Raw genomic sequence first — 24,800 nt, forward strand, 5'->3', positions numbered from 1 at the left:
TTCTTCAGATTTAACCTTTGTAATCTGCCATTTCAATATGTTACTACACTAAAGAGCCAAAGAAATTGGTACACCTATCTAATATCATGCAGGGTCCCCATGAGCATGCAGAAGTGCCACAACACAATGTGGCATGGACTCAACTAATGTCTGAAGTAGTGCTGGAGGGAATTGACACCCTGAATCCTGCAGAGCTGTCCATAAATCAGTAAGAGTACGAGGCGGTGGAGATCTCTTCTGAGCAGCACATTGCAAGGCATCCCAGATATGCTCAATAATGAAACTTCCTGGCAGATTAAAACTGTGTGCCGGACTGAGACTCGAACTCGGGAACTTTGCCCTTCGCAGGAGAGCTTCTGTAAAGTTTGGAAGGTAGGAGACGAGGTACTGGCAGAAGTAAAGCTGTGTGAACAGGGCGTGAGTTGTGCTTGGGTAGCTCAGTTGGTAGAGCACTTGCTTGCGAAAGGCAAAGGTCCCGAGTTTGAGTCTCACTCCGGCACACAGTTTTAATCTGCCAGGAAGTTTCATATTAGTGCAGACTCCACTGCAGAGTGAAAATCTCATTCTGGATGCTCAATAATGTTCATGTCTGGGGAGTTTGGTGGCCAGTGGAAGTGTTGAAACTCAGAACAATGTTCTTGGAGCCATTCTGTAACAGTTCTGGACATGCGGGGTGTTGCAGTGTTGTGCTGGAATTGGCCAAGTCTGTCGGAATGCACAATGGACATGAAAGGATGCAGGTGGTCAGACAGGATGCTTACGTGTGTGTCACCTATCAGTCATACCTAGATGTATGAGATGCCCCATATCACTCCAACTGCACATGCCCCATACCATTACAGAGCCTCCACCAACTTGAACAGTACCTGCTGACATGCAGGGTCCATGGATTCATGAGGTTGTCTCCATACCCATACACGTCCATCCACTCGATACAGTTTGAAACCAGAATTGTCTGACTAGGCATCATGTTTCCAATCATCAACAATCCAATTTCAGTGTTGATGGGCCCAGGCAAGGCTTTTGATGGTCCAGCATTGAAATCTGCAGCAACTTGCGGAAGGGTTGCGTTTCTGTCATGTTGAAAGATTCTCTTCAGTCATCATTGGTCCCATTCTTGCAGGATCTTTTTGCAGCTGCATCAATGTCAGAGATTAGATGTTTTACCATATTTCTGACATTCATGGTACACTCATGAAATTGTCGTATGGGAAAATCCCGACTTCATTGGTGTGCTGAGTATACCACCACATTCAAGCTCAATTAAATCTTGAAACCTGCCATTGTAGCAGTAGTAACCGATCTAACTGCACCAGACACTTGTTGTCTTATATAGAGGTTTCTGACCGCAGTGCCATATTCTGCCTGTCTACATATATCTATATTTGAATATGCATGCCTATACCAGTTTCTTTGGTGCTTCAGTGTATATACTCTTTGCTTATCTCATTGTTGTCCCTCCATCGCTTTCCCAAGTTATTATTTGTTAGATGGAGAAATTAATATTTCAGCCAGACATACCAACATTATGCTAATTGTGACATGAATTGTGATGTACTTTTGGCCCACAAAACTACATTTTTCTGAAATTATGGACATTGATTACATACTTCTTGCAAATTATGGGTGTAATACTATAGTATATAGATTATGTCAATTAATAAATTAAATACTTTTTTGTGTGGCATTTCAATGAGTTACCACAATTTTGTTATTTCCAGGCCAACTGAAAAAACTTTGGTTGTTTAAATCTTTGCTATAAATAAAAGTCAGCTGTTTTACAGTAATCAACAACTATGTTTCAGCCTGCAAGAGGAAAGACGACCCCCAGAGCCAACCAGAGCACTCACCCGCCCCCAAGAAGCCACGATTGGTTTTCACCGACCTGCAGCGCCGTACTCTACAGGCTATTTTTAAGGTGGAACTACCATGTATATATTTTGCCTGCAGTTAGAAATCAATATGGAGAGCGGAATATGTTAGCTCATGGAGGAAGAATAGCACCTCTTTGGATGTTGGATAATGAGTCTGAGTCCCCTGGCACAAGTTTGACCATGGAAAGTCAGGTGCATTGTACAGAGTTCGGTATCTCCAAATTCGTATGGAAGATAGCAAATATGACAGCGTTATCAAGAAAGTAATACAGAGGAAATGATGATGTTTTATTTTCCTGTGAGAAACACTACATTTCTCAGAGCTAATATTTATTTCAAATGATCAGAAGTGAAAGCAAACCATATGTGCTCTACTCTGACCACTAAAAATCATGAAAAATTCAACTATTAGTAACACATGGAAAAGAAAAGCATAGTGAAAGAATTAAATAATACAGCCAGTACTAGATTTAAATATGTAGGTCTCCTCAGAAGTGAAATGGATTAGTAACTATATATTTGAACATATTTCTCTTCTTTGGATGCAGAAGGCTCATCACTAAAATTAACTAACACTGACATTAGCCATATATTTGTAAATCAAAATAACAGTATTTGCTGGTGATGCTGACATTTAGCATGGAGTGGTAGCAACGTGACTGAAATATGCAGTTGGTATTCACAAAAAAGTTATTATTGAGCTTCTAGAAATCATGAAGGATGCAAATATTTAAACCAGCTTCTGGTTGTAAGCTATTTTGTCATTTTTAGTGATGCATTTGTAAGATCCTTATATTTTGAAGAAGGCTCATATACTATTTGATTAAAGGTTACTCTACTTCAGCATGGTGTATGGGCACAGATCTGCATCTGACATCTTATGCAAACTAATAAAATATTCAAAGAACCACTAAAAATTTATGTTGCTGCTTTCAAAAATCTAAATGAATAGCAGATCACTGATTTGTGATACTAGTTAACTTATAGAAAATCCTTAAAGTAACTGAATGACATGCTTAACTTAGTGTTTTCATGCATAACTTTTAAAGAACTGTGATTCAGTCTACTGTTTTCATTGCTCAGAGAGGAAATATATGCTGCTGTCATATTAAAACTTGCCTAAGTCCAAGGTGATGCAAGATCAGTTTTTTGTGAAATAGGAGGGGAGAGGGATATGGTTGCATATAATGATGACTGAAATTTTATATCTTGAAAGTCACTACAAAATATAAAACACACTAAATTCTGTAATAACAAAAATTGGTTGACAAATGATAGGCAAATATTATGCTTAAAACAGTGTTGCAAAAATATGGGTTTCTGCGTGAAAGATTCAGCAAGAACTCTCACCATAAGGAAAAGAAACAGCAAATCCTCATTCATTGTGAATCAGTGTCTGAAATCTCATTTTAGTAATGTAACAGAGTTCAAAATCATGGTTACCTTTGTGATGGGCACAACTCCAGTTACACGACTTACCACATTATATAAAGGGCACTAGATATTACAAGTATGTAAAGACTGGTAGACTTAAAAATTGTATCTGAACGTAATATGCACAGTTTACTGAGATTTGTTTACTACTCTGCCTCAGTTTATTACAAATCAAGTGAATTTGTGTTTTCAGTAGTGGTTAGCAATAGTTTCAGAAGGTATGCAGTCTTTTGAAGAAGTTTGATGGAACATATTGAGTCTTCTATATGAAGAGAAGCCAACCATTAAAAAATATATATATTGTTTGTATAAGTGGCATCATCAGTTATCTGGATATATTCACACAGAATACTTTTTCACTAACAGGAAACAAAAAGAAAGAAGATAAACACCACAGGAAATAATTTCTAGTTCAAAATGAAGCACTAATACATTGCTAGATGAGCCTCTGCATCAAAATTTAAGTGTGCTATGTGTTGTAGCAGATGAAAATCAACAATTTGACAATATGACTTACATCGGAGGATTGAATGCTACACTACACAAGAGTATATAATGAAGGTTTGTCTAATCCAGAGAGAATAGTGAATGTTTCTTTTTTTGCCTTCACACAGAGGAAAATAATAATGATGATGACGATGAAGAATAATTGCAGCTGGTACTCTACCAAGATGTTTGCAATTCTAACTGTCTTTGTGATAATGATGTGGAATTTTCACATAGAACTACCTTCATCTAAATTAAGAAGGAAGTCTAACTTGGTGCCGATCAGAGATTTTTCACTTACAGTGAAATAAATCAATAAAATCTACTTATGTTTACCCATATTAAGTGAAGCAATGGAATGCATATTTAGTAACCTGGAAGGAGACAGGGCATTATGTGCACTTATTGTAGTGAATGTCATACTTGTTTATGCTTACTGATGTGAGGAAATGTGAAAATATGTACTGCAAAGATGAACAACAGAAGAAGGAAAAATTAAAACTCTCTTGGAAACATGGAAAGATGTCATCTGTGACATTCGATGGAACTGTAAGGCCATGTTCATGCAGATGTGTCAGCTGATGGACATACATACTCAATATTTTCTCAGTCATGAAGAAGTGCCAGTGGTTCACATAATTGACTGCCCACATGCTGGGTAAGTGATTGACACAACATTGGTGAAGTGAAGGTTTAAATCTTAGTAAAAATATACAAGCAAGACAACAATTGCCTTCCACCTCTTCAGAACACTGAAGTGCTAGATTTATTGAAGAATGAGCTGAGCTAACAAATCAGTCATTTTACTGATGTAACTAAGCACAAAACAGAAGAATTTAATGGATTTTCAGACAAATGACATTGAAGATGCCTTACTGCTTAAGATTTTCACAGATATGACCTGTGATCAATATGAAGTGATCATTTCAGAAATAATTTTCTCACTTTTAATACCATATTGCATTTGTTATAAGAAACACCTTCTTCTTGAGGTGTCCTTAAGACATAACTGAAAAACCACAGAATATTGCAAAACAGGAGTGCCTTAATTCATAATATGTTATATCAGTTACCATAATGCAACTAATAGTGATATTGTTGGTAGTCAGAAGGTCTTGAAACTGATTATGTCAGTTCTACAATAATAATGAATACACATTAGCAATGATGTAATTGTATTGTGGTGGATCTACACACTACGTTATGTTGGATGAATATATGAGACTCAGGGCACATTCGAATGTTTAGTTTGGTTTACAGTTTCCTCTTTGATAAACTGAACATCCAATAAAATGCAGGGAGTGAGAATTTACTATGAAACTGCAAGCAATTTAATATGTATTCTACCGGAATTGACAATTGGGTTACACTGTGAAATCTGAAGAATATTTGCAATAAGCTTCTACACTATGAATATTCTGTTATAAACGGATTAATGTTCAGCGGCTGAATGTGAATAATCATTAAAAACAGAGTTTGTGAGGGGTGGTAGACTCAAAATCTTAATTAAGAATACAGTTTTAAATCTCCGAATGAATATTCATGGTGGAGCAATGGGGCAGAAGTCACAAGGAAGACTAAACAGCGAGTGAACATTTGAAATTGTTGCATCTGTTTTAATTACTTTAACCACCAAAAGGGTTTTCAGACCATGAATCAGTAGTATGCTACTAGCAGTGAAATTGTGTTTGTGCGTTATTCAAAATAATATGTTGGTGTAAAGAATGAAAAAATTCAGAACAGATAAATGTGTGTGAATGAAGTTTTGATGGAAGAACGTTATTATACACCGTCGACAACCTGATTAATTCTGTCTTTGTAGTGAAGATGAAAAAATGCTCTGTTTTAAGATGAATGTGGTGTGAAATTGTCCACTGACATGGGATAGTTTTGAGATGAATCTTCTAACAAAACAGAAGAGCACCATGTTTTATTTTAGTTTAGTAACGAAAGTCACTGTATATTGTGAATTACACTCAGGATATCAAAACTCAACTGATTCAAAATACAGTTTTTAACCAATGGTTTATGAATGTAGTGTAATTACACTATTTCTTCCGCAGCTATCAGGAAAATACAACAATATGATGATATCATATGTTTATACAATTTACCTCTAATAACTCTAAAGTATGATTACTGTGCTCTGCTTCAAAAACTGTGTGACAAAGAAGAATATGTTGACAGTGATTAATGGGTCACACTTTAGTCTTGAGAATGGCTATGCAGCTGGATGTACATATTAGTGAACAAAATAAAATAAAACAAAATGATGGTTTAACCCTAACAATAGCAGCAATTGTGTCATATTGATATCATCAAGAAATTTGTCATGGCTCTGGACCCTGATGCAACTGCAGTATATTTCATCATTTGCACAAAATAAAATAGTTATTTATTTTTCTAATACACAAATATTTTATTAAACAGAGCTAAAAGAAGAGGGAAATATTATCTTAGTACCACTTCCTGTCAATCTGAAGATAGTTGATACCAGAATAGAACAAATCATTCAGTAATGGACAAATTACACAGCTTCTACCTAGCCTTCACAGGATACAATGTACTCTGCAAGCCTGAATATTTATCAAAAAACAGTCAAGTTTATCAGCAAGCAAATTCTAAGTATTGAAATGATTACAGGTCAATACAACTACATCAGTGTTACTTCACAGAAGAAATGGAATATTGGTGTGAATCTTCAGGACAATACTCAAGAGAGTGCTGCTGTATGAAACATAAACAACTGCACAGTGAAGATATAAATTATTATATTTTTCTTATTTTCGCACATAATTGTTAACTGGCTCTTGGCAATATTACATGTGATGTGCCACATCTGTCAACTGACTTATGCTAATATTACTGTGTTAAATATTGAAACTGAAGAAGAGCTGTGTGGTTTGAATCTACAAGAAGAAAATTTTCAAGAAATTGACATTTACCAAAAATATTATACGGAGTAAAAAAAGTGATGAAAACTGTTTTACAATCTGTCTTTTAGTTATTTCACATATCATGTACTGGAGGAATCTAGATAGGTACTAATTTTGCTACTGTGGATACATATAGTGCAATTTATGATCATTTACAGACAAAAATGATGTGTGGCTGTGAATCTTGACAGGGAAATATTCGTATGGTGCTATTTTATTGGACATAATTTTCAGTATGAAGAAGAAAATTATATGGTTATATATATTTTTTCTAGCAGATGTATAAAAATATATAAATATATATTTATATTTTTCTACATATACAAATTCATTGGCAAGGATTTTAACTCCACACTCATCAGGTGATCATAAAATAATCTAAAATGCAGCACCTATTGATACTGTTCTGCTCAAGAAAACAGAGGTTGGCAAGCATTAGAACACTGGACAATGTGGAGTACAGTGACCTTCAAGAACATAATAATGGATTCTACCATCTATAATGAAGGGAACTTTATCTGTCTTTACGTGTTGTGTTGACTGCACCTATGTATGTTAAAATATATTTTGTACAGATGTCTATGCTTGTTCTTTTTATTGCAATTGTTTTAACATTTATTTTTGTTTCACTAAAGTGAAACTTGGAGAGCCTTGTGCACTCTGTTGCACTAGGCTCTTCACCTTGCAAAGCATAATATTGTTTCCCAACATGGAGATACCGAACTCTACACCTGAATTCCAGATGGCCTCAAAGAAACAAGCTGATATTGAATTATTTTCATCACAGAACACTTCTCAAATTCCATCTTTGTGACAAAACTGTGGCACTATTTGGAACAACTATAAATTTGAAATTTTAGCTAATACAGCCCTTTGCTTGAATGGAAAGTTTCATTACAGTTTGGCAACCTATGCTACAACCAAGACATTTAAAACACATAAATATTTTCTGGAAGTAAAATAACAGATTTCTAAAAATGTAACAAAAGAAAAACAAGTCCAAATAGTGCAACTAAAGAAATATGTGTCATGAAGGAATGAGAGAAGTCGTGAAGTTTATAGTTGTTGCTAGTTTCACTATTTTCTTTTATGCCTGATGAAAATGTGGCTCAGTTCACTAATCAAGTGTGAAACAGACTAAATATTCCATCTCCACATCTTCCTTCTCCATCAGTAGTTTAAGGAAATTATATTTATATGTTTATCTTTCTTCAGTAATTTCTGTGTGACCATGTTATGCTGGAACTCAGGTGGAGAGTTCATCCTATTGAAAAGGGAACAGAATAATAAATTCATTTTCCTGCTAAATGGTTACAGTTTTCAACAGAGCTAATTTATCGATGAGTCCAAAAGGCTTAATGTGATGCAGAAATTGTAGGTTTGCTACTACTCTTTACTGTGAAAGGAAGAAGCACAAGTTTCAGAAACTGAAGCCATTATTTCACATAATCTCATTGTCTTTCATGTAAGATGTCTGTGTTCTTGACCACAAAAATGTGTGATGAATATGAGCAGTTGTTGAACAGGAATGTCAGCAGATCATTGAATAAAAATTCCAACACATTTTTTGCATAATATCACTTTCAATAAGGAAGGAAAAAGGATCTGTTGATAAGAAAAGGATAATATTGTTTTTTTCCTATCAACAGCATGAGAATACATCTAACCATAACCAGAAGGAGTACTTATAGGCTTCCTGCATTACTTGATGTTACTTTCGACTACTTAGGCTTCACTTCATAAAGAAACTTAAACGTAGATTCATTTCCTCCCTCCATCCCTCCCTCCTTCCCTCCATCCCTGCCTGCCTCCCTCCCTCCCTCCTTTCCTCTCTCTCTCTCTCTCTCTCTCTCTCTCTCTCTCTCTCTCTCTCTCCCTCAACTGTTTTTAGATGTTCCAGACATTTTTTAGCCCATGTATTCTTAACTATACAATTTCTGCTGTAGATAATGCAGGAATTGAGGCAAATTTTGTATAAAGCAATGTTTATTTGATTTGTTTGCTATTAGGTAGAGCATCCTCATCTCCTAAGTTAGAGCAAGGATACTTTAAGAGATATGACTGAAAATAGCACCACAGCAGTTACTTAGGGAAGCTGGGATATATTAATAATCTATTTGCTTGAAAGGTGGCATTTTTTAAGGATTTGCAGATAGATCTCATTTTAAATACAACATTTAGAGAATGACTTGGACATAGATTCTGACACACTGCAGACCATTCAGTGCCAATATTTGCTCAAAACTGTGTATGGATATGCAGAACAAAGAAGAAAAATAAACCTTTGTCAGTGCCATCCTACCACACTTCAATAGCAGTGGTTTAGGTAAGTGATGGCAATCATTACATATTTGGTTCATTTAGTTTCTCTAAAGTTTCCTTTTATTCTATGTTTTTGGATACATCTACCTTTCTGTCATGTCCAGACCCCAGTGGGGAGATGAACTCAAGTAGAAGGTTACTGTCCACTCTTTGAAAAAGTACTGAAAGAGTCATCACCATCTTTAAAAAGTTGGGAAAGCATTAGTGAGCAGAATACTTCTATGTATTTGCCTACTTTGTGACTGTGTTTGGTTATCTGTGCAACTTGTAAGCCCCCAAAATACAGTCACTAGATTCAATGGATTTATGTTCACTGAGTTATGGTGCAGTGTGCTGAAACACCATATAACAAGTTTATGTTTCTGATGAGTGAAAACGTCTTGAATATTTTCTCCTCAGGATCTGACATTTACAGTTTTAAGATCAGTGTTTCAATAATGAAATGAAATGTGCATGTGGATAGGGCCTCCTGTCAGATAGACTAATTTCCTGGTGCAAGTCTTTTTAATTGATGCCACTGCAGCAACTTGTGTGTGAATTAGGATGACATAAAAATAAAGACAACACAACACCCAGTCCCCAAGCATTGAAAATCTCTGACCCAGTTGGGAATCAGACCCAGTTCCCTTTCATGGCATCTTGCCACATTGATCATGCAACTAGGGAGGTAGACAGTACTACAATAAGTCTGTGTAACATCAAATACTACAGAAATAAATTAAAAAGCTGTTATGACACAAAGATAACTACAAATGGGAGTAGGCATCACATCTCCTGAATTGGTTCTCTATTAATCCAAGTTAATTTAGAATACTTATAAGAGTCACTTTAATTGATGTAATTTGATTTTGTTATTTTGAGGATTTAAGATTTAATTTGCTGTTAACTTCATTCAGCTGCGGTAAACATGAGTCTCTGCTACATTCATTTTATATCTGTGGTATGCAGTTTACAATTTGACCCTCCACTATGTGTCATTGATCACAATTTGAAATAAATGTCATATAATTCAATGAGAAATGCTTTGGACATTTTGGGATCTTCTGTACATGTTATGCCCCATCAAATGCTTAACATTCTATCTTTACAAAGTGCTCTTTTTTTATACTTTTGCATCTCCCAGAATAAAACAAGCAGCTCTTTTAATTTACAACATTTAATTCCAGCAGATCTTAGAGTGTTATCAAAAGAAGAGCATCCAAAAAAATAATGTCATCATGCATAGAAATGGACTAGAATTTTGAATTGTTTGCTTGTTTTCATAAACTTCTTTTCCAGTTTGTCAAAATAAACTGCTGTAAGTTATTGTGGACTGACTGGTTGTTTTGCATTTCCATTTGTTGCTGTTGTTGTATGGCCACCTTTCTCAAGAAATATGTACCATCATTACATACTTTGAAACAGTTATTGCCTTCTTGAGTTTTCCTGATAGACTGACTTTGGACAAGACCTACAATTGAACTACACTTTGAAAATAAGTAATACTGATTAACTCAAATTTTGTCATCAGTTGCAGTCCCAGAAGTCTTTTTTGAGGTGATATTTGAAATGCACTGAAGAACTATGTAACACCATACAACTAGAGGAATTTCCAGATTCCCCATTAGATTAGATTAATACTAGTTCCATGGATCATGAATACGATATTTCGTAATGATGTGGAACGAGTCAAATTTTACAATACATGACATAATTAAGTTAATTTAACAACATAATTAAGTTAATATAACAACTTTTTTTCTTAATTTATATCTAAAAATTCCTCTATGGAGTAGAAGGAGTTGTCATTCAGAAATTCTTTTAATTTCTTCTTAAATAATTGTTGGTTATCTGTCAGACTTTTGATACATTGTGAACTCTCCAGTGGTATGGACCCATCTAGATTTCCATAGATTTTTTGGAGCATTTTTGCAAAATTATATCATTTAGCATAAGATGTCTGAGTTTCATGCTATTTCACTTGCTGACTCACCAGTATATTTTCCTTCAGCAATAGTATTCCCTTCAGCTATTTTTAAGTGATCTCCGACATCCATCTTATTTTACAAAGGACATTTGATCCCTGTCAAATGTGGCAAACCTATTAAAACTGTTTGCAAAAGTGATTGCGACTCTTGTCAATACATTTGTCAAGACTTAAATTAACATTAAATCATTACACAAGAGTGCTTTCTCCTGTCCTCCATAGAATTGGCAGTAGTAATGTTCACAAGTAATCTGTGTGACTGGAGTGGTAATAGTATGGTGTGGAAGTATATTTGACTATATCAGAGTAAACTGTGGAGTTTATATGATATTTTTGCCCTGAATGTTCAAAGTTGTGCCTGATGTAGGTGTAGAATACTCTGCAGCCAGCTTTAATTATGGCTTCACAGTTAAGTTGAGTACTTTGTGTACAAAAAAGTAAATTTATTATGGGTTGACAAATTTTTGCAACAACAAAAAAGTTTATTGCCCTAAATAGTTCTCTGAATAATGCTACCAAGCATGCTGCCACATTTCTGCAGATGTGCAGGAAAATGAGCATACTCAGACACATGGACCTAGAAGCTGAAACATTTCATAAGTATGAGAGGCAGCTCTAATTAGCAAAATAATTATAGACAAGGACAAGGCTATTAGTGGATGTGAGATACGAAAAGATTCAATGAGTCTTTAAAAAATCCAGAACAGTAGCCAATGTAGAGATGATTATTCCCACAAAAGTTACAAATTCTCCTGGTTTCTAGTTTAGCAAATAAAAAAAGAGAGAAAACAATACCAATCTACAAAACAGGCAGTACTGTCCCTCATATCTCTCATCCTGTATTATTTAACTTTGTATTTCTAGCATGTATCCTGAAAACTCTGATCATGTGAAACTCAACTCTTACTTGTCATAAATAATATACTAACAGCAATTCATAGAGGTATCCAAATGAATTCATGCTTGTGGACTTCCTAAAACTGTTTGATTTAGTATCACACTGGCAGATCATAAAGAAAGTAGACATGTATTGGATATCTGACCAGCTTTTCAACTAAGCTGAGAATTTCTTTGCTGACAGAATGCCACTTTCTATTGAATCCCTGGGCAGTGTGGTAACCTTTTCATGTTCATGTCATATAGTAGCAATATCAATTTCAATCTCAAAGTTTTCACTGAGAACATGTTCATTTATGAGGAAGTGATGTCTGATAAATATTCAAATAAGAGTATGATTATGAAACAAATATCTGCTTTGTACACAGATAATAACTAGCTGTTGTTGTAGATAAATATAGCTGTGTATTTTATGAAGCATTGAAATATAGTAGTCTTTAGTAATGCATAAGGTGTGTCATAACTTGAGTTAGTGTGTTTACACAGTATGATACCTAGGGGCCTCAGTGAATTTAGATTTGAAGTGAGCATCTCTGAAATCGTAATGCCCTCCTATACATTGTTGATGACTCAAAACACTTTATACAGACACATTAACAACTTTAGCAATAAAGAATTTGTTGTAAATGAACTAACTCAAGGATAATACCTAAAGACCAGCATAAATATTCAACAACTGCCACTCTGGAATCAAAAAACTGGACAGTTCCACTCAAAAAAGACAATTTCATACTTGCATCTTCGTGGTTAATAAGGTTAAAATAACATGATCTTCACTGTTTTATAAGGCCTTAATTACTATTGTCAAAGTAAAACAGAAAATCAACACATTTATCACACCAAAAATTATCTTAAGTAAAATAGGTATGTAGAAGCCTTTGGTGGATAACCTATACACTGGCAGATTTGAGCTGAGGCAGCAGGTTGACACCAGGTTGATGACTGGTGACTGCTCAAGGTAACATAATCAACAATTGTATATTTTACTAGAAAAAAGTACAACTCTTGTAGTGATGCTCTGCTTGCATCATCCAGGACTGGTTGTGTGAGCTGATGATGAATTGCCATGTCTTTTCTGGTCACCACAATCACCAAATCTCAATATTATTGAGCCATTGTAGTCTACTTTGGAGAGAAGGGTACTTGATCACTGTCTACCTTCATCATTGTTACCTGAACTTCCCACTATTTTGCAGAAAGAATGGTATAAGATTCCCTTGAAAATCATGCATTCCAAGATGACTGGCAGCTGTTTTGAATACTAGTGGTTTTTCTATACTGTATTAGGCATGGTAATGTGTAGGGTTGTTGGTTTTTCGGTATTTTTCTCCATTCTGTGTATTCCTGTAAACATCTTAATTAAAACAATATTTTTAAGTTATGTAATGTGATTACAAGGAGTTAGACCATAGTGTAATTACAGCCAATGATGAGAACTATGTTTGTTCCCTTTGTATCTTAACGCCTTCAAGTTAGCTCAGTTAAATCACAGAAAACTAATGATGGTACTTTCAGACCTCCAATACTGCCTCTCTGATGGTAAGGAAGCTCAGTAAAGAAACTGTATATGTCATGAAATGGAAAGGCTAAGATTTTTGGGCCATTGGGCAGGAAAGAGAATTTTTAGAAAATTAAGGAGGCTAATGGGAACTGTTGAGATTAAAAGTGATGTTATAGAAACTACTGTCTAATGTGTATGTTGCTACATGGTATACTGCATTAATAACAATCAAATTTGTCATTTACAGGTTTGTTATATGTTTGCACTGTTATGCTAATTCCTGGGGTTAATTTATTTTTGGGGCAACCATGCCCCCTCCAGAGCTGGTAACCTGTGATGTCTTCAGCAGATGATGAAGCATCAACCAAGTGAATGAGAACAGTACTTGCATTCACCAAGATGATGGTTCAAATTTGTGTCAGGCAATCCAGATTTAGGGTTCCCCATGTTTCCCTAAATTACTCCACGCAAATGCTAGGATGGTTCCTTTGAAAATGGCTCAGCGAATTTCCTTCCTCAGCCTTTTGTAAGCCAAGGTTGTGATGAACCTCTAATGACTTCACTGTCAGTGAGGCATTAAACTCTAATCTACCTTATGAAGCAACAGTCAGTCAAGAGATCAGTGTACTACAGGATGGTAGCAGAGACCAGAAAAAACAATGATGGATTACATGTCAAGGCAAAAGAGAATCTTCTATGAGAATTAATTTTATGCCCACAATTATTGTTTATCAGTAGCAGATATCTCCTGGACCTATACTACATCTATTAAAAACATTTGATCTGTGCATAGTTACTTATGTAGAGTATTTATTTTTTATTTATTCATCTTTGGACATTATCATTATCAGTTGTATAACAATTATGGATGACTTTAGAAATACAAGTAAAGTACATACATAATTCCCAAATTTACATATGTTATCCATATGACTGATCACTGCTACAAAAAATGTCCAAGACATATGAGGGATTTCCAGGATACAAATTTTGAGGGCACTCAAGGTGTCTGACAGTCTGTCTTGCGAGCCACAGGTGAACTCCACAATGGTAGTCTTTTCCCATTTGTATAGTAGGTCACCGCATCTCCTATCATTGATCTGGATCCTGTTGATTGTGCTCCACGTCGTCCAGGGCAGGTCAAGTTCCCAAGGTTTTTATTGGCTATGACAAAGCTATGGAGTCTGGTGGAGTGTTATTACACTATTGGACATCAAAATTGCTACAACAAGAAGAAATGCAGATGATAAATGGGTATTCATTGTACAAATATATTATACTAGAACTGACATGTGATTACATTTTCATGCAATTTGGGTGCATAGATCCTGAGAAATCAATACCCAGAACAACCATCTCTGGCCGTAATAACGGCCTTGATACACCTGGGCATTGAGTTAAACAGAGCTTGGATGACATGTACTGGTACAGCTGCCCATGCAGCTTCAACACGATACAACAGTTCATCAAGGCATAGTGTGATCAGCCAGTTGCTCGGCCACCATTGACCAGATGTTTTCAATTGGTGAGAGATCTGGAGAATGTGCTGGCCAGGGCAGCAGTCGAACATTTTCTGTATCCGGAAAGGCCCGTACAGGACCTGCAACATACGGTTGTGCATTATCCTGCTGAAATGAAGGGTTTCACAGGGATCGAATGAAGGGTAGAGCCACGAGCCGTAACACATCTGAAACATAACATCCACTGTTCAAAGTGCCGTCAATGTGAACAAGAGCTGACCAAGACGTGTAACCAATGGCACCCCATACCATCACACCAGGTGATACGCCAGTATGGCGATGATGAAAAAGTGCCGTCAATGTGAACAAGAGCTGACCGAGACGTGTAACCAATGGCACCCCATACCATCACACCAGGTGATACGCCAGTATGGCGATGACGAATACCTGCTTCCAATGTGCATTCACCGCGATGTCGCCAAACTCGGATGCAACCATCATGATGCTGTAAACAGAACCTGGATTCATCCAAAAAAATGACGCTTTGCCATTCGTACACCCAGGTTCATCATTGAGTACACCATCGCAGGCGCTCCTGTCTGTGACGCAGTGTCAAGGGTAAACGCAGCCATGGTCTCTGAGCTGATAGTCCATGCTGCTGCAAACATCGTTGAACTGTTCGTGCAGGTGGTTGTTGTCTTGCAAACATCCCCATCTGTTGACTCAGGGATCAAGACGTGGCTGCACGATCTGTTACAGCCATATGGATAATATGCCTGTCATCTCAACTGCTAGTGATATGAGGCCATTGGGATCCAGCATAGCATTCCGTATTACCCTCCTGAACCCACTGATTCCATATTCTGCTAACAGTCATTGGATCTCGACCAACACGAGCAGCAATATCGCGATAGGATGGTGATGGTACACATTTCTCCTCCTTACACGAGGCATCACAACAATGTTTCAACAGGCAATGCCGGTCAACTGTCGTTTGTGTGTGAGAAATCAGTTGGAAACTTTCCTTATGTCAGCACATTGTAGGTGTCGCCACCGGAGCCAACCTTGTGTGAATGCTCTGAAAAGCTAATCATTTGCATATCACAGCATCTTCTTCCTGTCAGTTAAATTTCATGTCTGTAGCATGTCATCTTTGTGGTGTAGCAATTTTAATGGCCAGTAGTGTATATCATTATTTTGTTCAAGCTTCCTGGAGACTGAAGTAATGGTCCACCATGTTGCTAGCTATTCAGAGTCGGAGATGTTGAGAGTGGAGTCTGTTGATTCAGATAACAGGTATGTTGTCACGAATTGGCAGCTGCTAGTAGTTGCACATTTTCTTATATTCCCTCAGAAGGGTATTCTTTCTTCTCATGTTAGGTGGTGGAATGTGGCTCTGGGCAGGTAGCCAGAATACTGAAGTGGACTTGATTTTGCCAGTAACGATCTGCATTGTATGATTTAGTTGCATAGCTACCAGTTTCATGTGGTTGCTGAGTAGATGAGATGAAGGGTGGATGACTGTATGGTCAAAGTTTCAGAATCTCATGTTATACCACACAATTTTTGCAGAATATGATGTTTTGACCTCAATTTAGCTGCAGTGTTTGTTGGATGCTGTTCAAATGACAATGTTCTGTCAAGTTTAATTCCAAGATACCATGAATATTTGATATGAGCCAGGTGATTACTCTTGAAAAAATTTCCAGTTCATGGTTGGCTAAGCCATTACTCAGATGAAAGCAAGTGGTTTTTGTTAAGGTTTGTTTGAAGCCCCTATTTACAAAAAATATAGTTCCATCATACCCAGGTCTTTTGTTAACATATCTTTAGTGACCCTGATTTCTTTATGCTGTGTTGCCGTCACCCAGTAATCTGCATAACAAAACTTCCCAGACTGAGTGGCCAGTATACCTGCAATATACAAGTTAAACAGTAGTGGAGCTAGGACTGAGTCTTGAGGTAGGATATTGTTAATAGGCTGCTGGTCACTAGTGGTACTGCCTATAATTACCTGAAATGGTCTGTCAGTCAGATGGTGTTAAGAAGTTGTGCTATTCTTCTGCATGGTATTATACTGAGCTGCTGATAGACATTACCCTGCCTGCATATGGTATCACAAGCTGAATACTGGTCAATAAATGCAGAAGAGGTTTTCAGTTGTTTCTGGAATCCAGCTTCTATGTAAGTTGTTGATGAAAGTACTTGATCCATCCCATTCCAGTTTGGTTGGAATCCAGCCTATTCAGCAGGAATCCTGCCAAGTATCGCAATACATATTCTGTTCTGCACTGTTCTGCCAGGGGAAACCCTGCAATCCTCCAGCCCATAATACAGGTCCCAAAATCTGCAGCCAAGTTCATCAGAGAATCAACAGAGCCTCTAGTTGGACCCTCCATCTGGTTCTAAGCCTTTTCATGACTTCTTCCAGCTGTCTTTATGAACTTAAAATGGCCTAAAAAACCAAACTATAGGTGTTATTGGAGCTGAAATGACACACACCCTGCAGATGACTGCACCATGCATCCCTGATAACCACAGGGGGCCTCCTCCACATCTGGGATGAAATCCCCTGGCAGACATATACTGATCACACACTGGACTTCTTTCCAGTTCTGGCTGCTATTCCCCCACTGCGCTCCATAATGCTCCTAACATTGGAACTCCCAGTAACTAGCAAACCACTCTCTGTGTGTGCTTGCATGGATCCTGCTGAAGGAGGTACCCCTTGTCCACTCATGGGGTGATTGGACAAGATCAGATGGCAGGACTTAGCATCCATTCTCCACCTTCAGTCTTAATGCATTTAATATCTGTTGTCACTTTTTCTATTAATTAACTCCTTTGTAAACTGCAATAGTTAATGTGAAAACAACATTTTTTCCCTGTCCAGAGGCATACAATAGTTTCATCTGATTTGGTAAATTATGTATAGAGGATTTTGCTAAAAAAGTGGCCAATATTATTCATTATAAAAGCTTTATTTGTGAAACTGTGTTCACCAAAATTAGTCAAAATATCTCCCTTTTAAGTTTCTCTTGGAAAAGGAATCTTTTGCTAGTTTTGATCATTATCCTGATGGTCCTTTTTGGCTTTTTGAATATACCTTCCATGTTCTGTATATTTGCATATCTGAACATTATGCCATGAGCGGTATGTATGCAGAGTTAATTGCTTTCTTAAGTCTGCACATTCAGAGAGGATAGAAAATTATATTAATTCTTTTCCCAAGTCATCATATTATTTTATTGCTGAGCAGTCCATAGCCCATGGTCTAGTGGTTAGCATGTTCTGCTCATTGGACATGACTACTATAGTGAAATGAGACTGCCCGATTTATTTATTTGTTTGTTTGTTACTATGTATCTTGTTACCTATAATTTAAATATGGACCAAATTCTTTACTAAAATCACTACTGTCAACTGTCATTACTGTTTCCTAAACATTGACAAATAATGAAACTGCATGCACTACTATTACATATAATGTAATGATACTTGGCATAATCAATGCTACTTCTACTATTGATTAAGACTAGAACCACTACCGCAACTAACTATCTCTACCACTAGTATTACATCACAGTCATTTTTCATAATATCTACCACTAATGGATGTTATACCTAATTGAAGTACCTTATAAACAATGACTGAAACTGTTTTTCGCATGCCACACTCCACAAGGCATTCCATTGCTTCCCAGTCAGTAGGCACACTCTGTCAGTTCATTGGATGCTGTGAAGGTTCTTGCAGTGATATCTGCCTCTACTGTTGTCTTCTTGATATCCGATTGCAGGGGATGCCTTCCTACTGAGAGGGAGCATTGTTGTTACCCACCAGGAGTGCTGTCCGATACTTACATTTGTTGATCATGTCCTGTTGGCCATCTATCTGCTGCAGCTGTTGACCTTAAATTTTTTCACTTTGTTGCTTCTTGGTCTCCCACCACAGTCTCTCATATTACACCAGATGGACCTTGAAATGTCATCAGTAATATTATCCAAACATCTTCAACTTTTGTAGTCCTGTCTTCCTCAATTGCGTTTAATATTATGGTATACTGATAATTTTTACTTTTGGACCATCTAACTACAACTGAATGAAACACAGTTTTCATGCCATATGCATTTTGACTTTATTATCTGCAAGGCATCTACAGTGGCCTGGAATATGGATATATTATTTTTACTATGAAGTTTATATTTTGGGGTAATGTATCTATAGGTTATAAACAGTTCTGGTGGTTGGCTTTTCTATGACACGGTAATATTTTAAATTCTACTTACAGGTTCCATGGACAATTTTCTATGTGTTATATTTAAAACTGAACAAAAACAGAGCATGTAGAAAATCATCCACAGAACCTGTAAGTAGAAATTAAAATATTTCTGCATCATAGAAAAAGCAACCACCAGAACTGTTTATAACCTGTAGATACATTGCCCCAAAATATAAACTAAATATTAAAAATATGTACATATTCTAGGCCACTGAAGATGTCTTGCAGAGAATGAAGGTGAAACACGTATGGCACAAAAATTGTGTTTCATTCAGTTGTAGTTAGGCAGTCCAAAAGTAAAAATTATCAATATACTGTAATATTGTCCAAGTTCCCAACCAGTATAAACCATATCAGCATACAGCAGTCATCCCCAGACAATACATTCTGGTGTACCTTCTACCTGACAGTACATTTGAAGTTTTATCTTCACCCTGTTAGATGAAAATAAGTGGTATAATGTTGGTGATCTGTCAATAAATGTGTGATTCTTCATGAGGGGAATTTGTTACTGTCTCCACACCCCAAACATAACTTGCCATCACGTGCATTTGTAATAAAATAAATAGTTTAGTTACAATAAAATATATAAAATATTTTAATATAATAATAATAGTTTGTTTTGACCAGCATTTAGTACATTGCTTTAGTGTAACTTCAGCAGATTTAAATTCAGAGGAACATAGCATTTGAAAAGCATTTTGCTGAATATTAGAGAACTATCCAATAAACTCTCAGAACTTTGTCAAAATCATGAGCTATGTAACATCAAATCATAGTGTGCACTCAGATGCCAGTATTTCACTAAGCACCACTATTGTGAACACTGGTCTGCACACTGTGCCTATGCAACCTTGTAAATAAGGGGAATGTCATTCCTTTGAATCTTTTGCTTATGTTCAGCAAATCACTCCTCTTGTTACTGGTTTATTAGTGAAGGTTCTTTCCCTTTATATGTTGTCTAAGTGAACTTCCCGTGGTTTGATGTTTCTACCTGTGAACCCACTAACCATATTAGTTTTATGTTGACAGCTTTTCCTGGCTGGAATATTCTCTGAATGTGGTCATGCCACAAGCCTATCTATGTAGGCTACATCTAATGCAAGTAACTGAAAGTACCGTGTGTTAAACATAGTTTGTAAATTCTGGAATTCCTAACCATTTGCAAGACTCTAAGACTCTGTTTTGTGATGCTTTATTCTCCTACAGTTATGTGAGGAATTTGGAAATTGATATATGTATTGATGTGTACCTGAGAGCAAGCAGCTGACTGTGAAATATGTATGGATTCTCTTTTTCTCCTAAGTAGTTGATCTATGATTGGCTAGACTCTGACACAATGATACCTCAGAAATGGCAGGACTTTATATGTGAAGTGGTGTCCATGTGACTACAGATCATGTAGGCAACTACAATACATGGTCATTTATGATACCACCTCTCATTCAGATGTAAACACTTAAATGTATTCCTCACCTATTTTTGTACATAAATTATTTGTATCCATGAATCACTGAATATGTAGCCACTTTCTCTACTGTTTATTGATGTATGTGATAATTATGATGGTCCCTTAAAAACCAATGCTGAGAAATTTGAGTCAGCATCTTGTGACAGTTTTAGACATTATGGATGTCAACCATACACCAAAATACTTACACCTTTGTGTAGTTTCATTTTTCAAAAAGCTGTTTTTCAGGATCTTAAACTGCTTTTGAAATGTTAAAGGTTTTCACTCTAAATACATGTTGGTCACTTGCAGGTATGTATTTGACTGCTTTCTTCAATCTAAAGTCTTCTATTTAATAATTCATTTTTGTATACATGGAATTATTGAGAGCTGGACTTGTATTCAACAGCACAAAGGCTCTGGACACAATATGGCTACTCTGGGTTAAGATTTATTTTTTCCCAAAATTAATTCATGAAAATGACAGATTGGTTCCTACTGTAAGGTCTTGGTCACCTATCTGTCACCTATATTTGCCACACTAGACTGTAAGTTTGTAAATAACAAAATGAATGCATTGCGATGTGGCTGTTAACATTGTTAACAGCCACAAGATGCGCATGTGTGAACGTCATACGTAGTTCTAATTATTTTATTTTGTGTAATGAGAAATTCATAGTTATCTCAAACCAAGTTGTTATTTTTACATTCTAAAACCTGGCAATTAATATTCTGGAAAATGCAGCCAAATTTTATTCTTCTAGTAGACCCAGGTTTAAATTTTATGTACCCTAAAAATTTATAACTTCCTGCCTTGTTTACTGGTTCCTAAGCTACAGTGCAAACCTGGGTAAAACACATCTTTTCAAAGTTTGAAGCAGAGTCATCCATATAAAACTAGTTAATTACTTTCATAAAATGATCATTTACTATTTTCTCTGTGAATGGATCTGTGTTGTACCAAATCACAAGGGCCAAACCTCCAGCACGAACTAATATATTAGTAAGAAGAGATGCAAAACTCATCAATATGTCTCTGGAAAAAGAAACTAATATAAGACATTATCCCTTTTATCCTAACAGTTGAAACTCCTTTGTTTTATGCTACCTGGCATATGACTAAGTCATAAGAGAATGGTATATGCACTTTCCAAAGTTATGAAACCTTTTAAACCATATTTTTGGCTGGTTGCTGTTTAAATTCTCAATCTTATAGTATTACAACCACAGCTCTCAAAATGTCAGCTTTCAACAAGATAGTGGAAAACTACATAGTTTTTTTTTATATTCCACAGGGTGAAAAGAAATGATAATGGATAGATTTGATCTGTAGCCTTTTTTATTTACTTTTTGACATATTAATATCTCAAATACATCATCAATTATACACATCTAACAATTTTAAGAAACACAGATAGAATGCACAGCTTTTTGATTATGTATCCAGTCACTATGTACCAGGAATAGATTGTGCACTCACTTCCATTCATTTTGTACACCTATGAGTTATTTCTAAAAGAATGAGCTTCATTACAGATGTTTACTCAGGGAAACATCATATTATTTATACAAAAATTAATTAAATTTCCCCTTAGTAGACTTTGTTAAATAAATGGTGTATTACATGTAAACAGTTACTAATGAAAACAAAAATACTCATTGTTATAACTATCCCCTTTTGCAAAAAATTTTTACAGTTTATAAGTAAGATTACATGATAAAAAATAAGGAGAGTGAAAATAAAATAAGATAAAGAATGGTTGGCACAATTGTGGAGGAAGTGCATCTCTTAGTTACATATCTTATTAATCATCAAACCTAGAGGAATGTCACAATTTAAAAGTAGATATATCTTATGAGCAAATGTAAACTGCATTATAAGGCTTTGATCTTCTTTCTCTAAAGTAAAATATCATCGGGAGATGAAAAATTAAGTTCATCGTGACCAGTTTTGTGAATCTACATCTACAACTATAATTTGCAAACCACTGTGAAGTGGATGGCATAGGGCTAACATACGTAGTCCATGTCCCCTTCCTTCATCTCCTGGAAGCAGCAAAATTATAACATCCATGTTCTCCAAGTACCCTCTTGCAACCAGCATAGAAATTTCCATTCACCAGATTCGCATTGTATGAGAAAATGGGACTTAAACCACATACTTTATTTACTAATAATTCACTCCTACATTTCTCCACATTTCTTACCTCCAGCTACATCTACATGTAGCTTCTCTACATGGAGATTAAGGGAAGAAATGCACAGGTGTATAGTATATAGAAAAAAACTGCTCATGTGGATAGAGGTACTGATAAAAAGAAAATAGCACCATTATGATAATATTCTATGAGCAGCAAGCTGATTCATACTCACGCATATCTGTATGTACACTATCTGATCAAAAGTATTTGTACATCTCGATGTAATGCAAAATTGATCACCACATGTCATGAAAGGTGGATCCGCCAGTATAAAAGGAGGTGGGAAGTATTGTGTTGTCAGTAGAGTAGCAGTAACAGCAGAAATGTGTTGGTCAGTAGAGCACAGTGTCTTCGAATGTGGACTAATCGTTGATATCACCTGAGTAAGAAATCCATGAGGGACATTTCAAAACTGCCCAAGCTGATTTCTGGTGATGTGTTTGTGAAGTGGAGATGTGAAGGAACAACCATAGCTGAACCAAGACAAGATGCACCTCATGTACTGATGGACATGGACTATCGAGCATTGCAGAGGGTATTTGTAAGAAGTTGCATAAAATCAATAGAAGGAATTACTTCTGGGTTCCAAAGTGTTATCAACAGTCCCACCAGCACAATGATTGCACCCTTGGAGTCGTAAGGAATGGGGGTACTGTGGTCAAGCAGCTTCTTATAAGCCAGATATTTCTGTAGTCAATGCTTAAGTGATGTAAGATGGTGTGAAGAGCAACACCATTTGACAGTGGATGACTGGAAATGCGTGATTTGGAGTGATGAATCATACTATACCCTGTGGAAATTTGATGGAAGGTTTTGAGTTTGGTGAATGCCTGGAGAACATTACTGCTATCATGTGTAGTACCAACAGTGAAGTACAGAGGATGTGATGTTATGGTATGGGAGTGTTTTTCATGGTTAGGGTGTGGTCTCCTTATTCCATTTATGAAAACACTAAATGTGGAAGGATACAAACACATTTAACAGCATTGTGTACTGTGTACAGTGGAAAAACAGTTTGGAGACAATGATGATTTGTATCAGGATCACTGTGCACACTGTCATAAAGCAGCATCTGTGAGGCCAAGGTTTTTGGACAAGAATATTCCTTAACTGGACCGGTCTACACAGAGTACTGACCTGAACGCAATGGAACGCCTTTGGGCTCAGTTAGAACACCTACTTCGCTCCAGAGCCCTGTATCCAAGTTTTGGGTCTTGAGTCAGAATAGGATGCTGTTCCTCCACAGACATTCAGACACCTCACTACCAGCAGAGTTCATAAAGGTCAAGGGTGGACATGAGCCACATTAATGTCCAATAATAGCTGTCCAGATACTTTTGATCACACAGTGTAATTAGTTCCCAAAATCTAGTGCAACATCTTATGTTGCTGAATGCTTGTGATTTTGGTTTACTGCCATCTATCTTTAACATTATCTCACATCAGAGTCTTCTATTGAAATGTGTTTCTGGCTACCATGTAAATGGTGTGCTCCGACTACAGTTTGTTATGGGAAGTAAGGGATGATCATGATGTAAATCATGACTCATGAAACTTTCTACTGATAAGCATTACCAAGTCTCCATCTTTCTATTACAGCAAGGATCTTACATTGTCTCTTCTTTCTGTAATTCTTACATACAATGTATCACATGGACCAGTGGTCACTACCATACTCAGTGTAATAATAATAATAATAATAATAATAATAACAATTATTATTATTATTATTAATGAGAATATTATGGAAAGGATAGATGACTACTCGCCATACAGAAGAGATGCTGAGTCACAGATAGGTACAACAAAAAGACTGCTAAGGATATGAACTTTTGGTCAAAAGGCCTTCTTCTAAAGTGGACTACATGTACAAAACACTGGCTTGTGGCCAGAGATGGTGATCATGATTGTGTGATTTCTGCTTGCATGAATGTGTGTGTGTTGTCTATTCTAGAAGAAGGCATTTTGTTCAAAAAGTCACTTGTTTAGCAGT

At 36.3% G+C, this 24,800-nt stretch overlaps 1 protein-coding gene across 1 annotated transcript in view; it reads left to right on the forward strand.

Annotated features, from left to right (window-relative positions):
• LOC126469766 (hepatocyte nuclear factor 6) overlaps positions 1-24,800 on the forward strand; it is a 593,466-nt gene that overhangs the window by 555,623 nt on the left and 13,043 nt on the right. The window contains exon 4 of the mRNA XM_050096989.1: positions 1,806-1,918. Within this exon, the coding sequence (XP_049952946.1) occupies positions 1,806-1,918 (113 nt within the window). The remainder of the gene's footprint in view (positions 1-1,805; positions 1,919-24,800) is intronic.

Source organism: Schistocerca serialis, chromosome 3, assembly GCF_023864345.2.
Source record: "Schistocerca serialis cubense isolate TAMUIC-IGC-003099 chromosome 3, iqSchSeri2.2, whole genome shotgun sequence".
NCBI lineage: Eukaryota > Metazoa > Arthropoda > Insecta > Orthoptera > Acrididae > Schistocerca > Schistocerca serialis.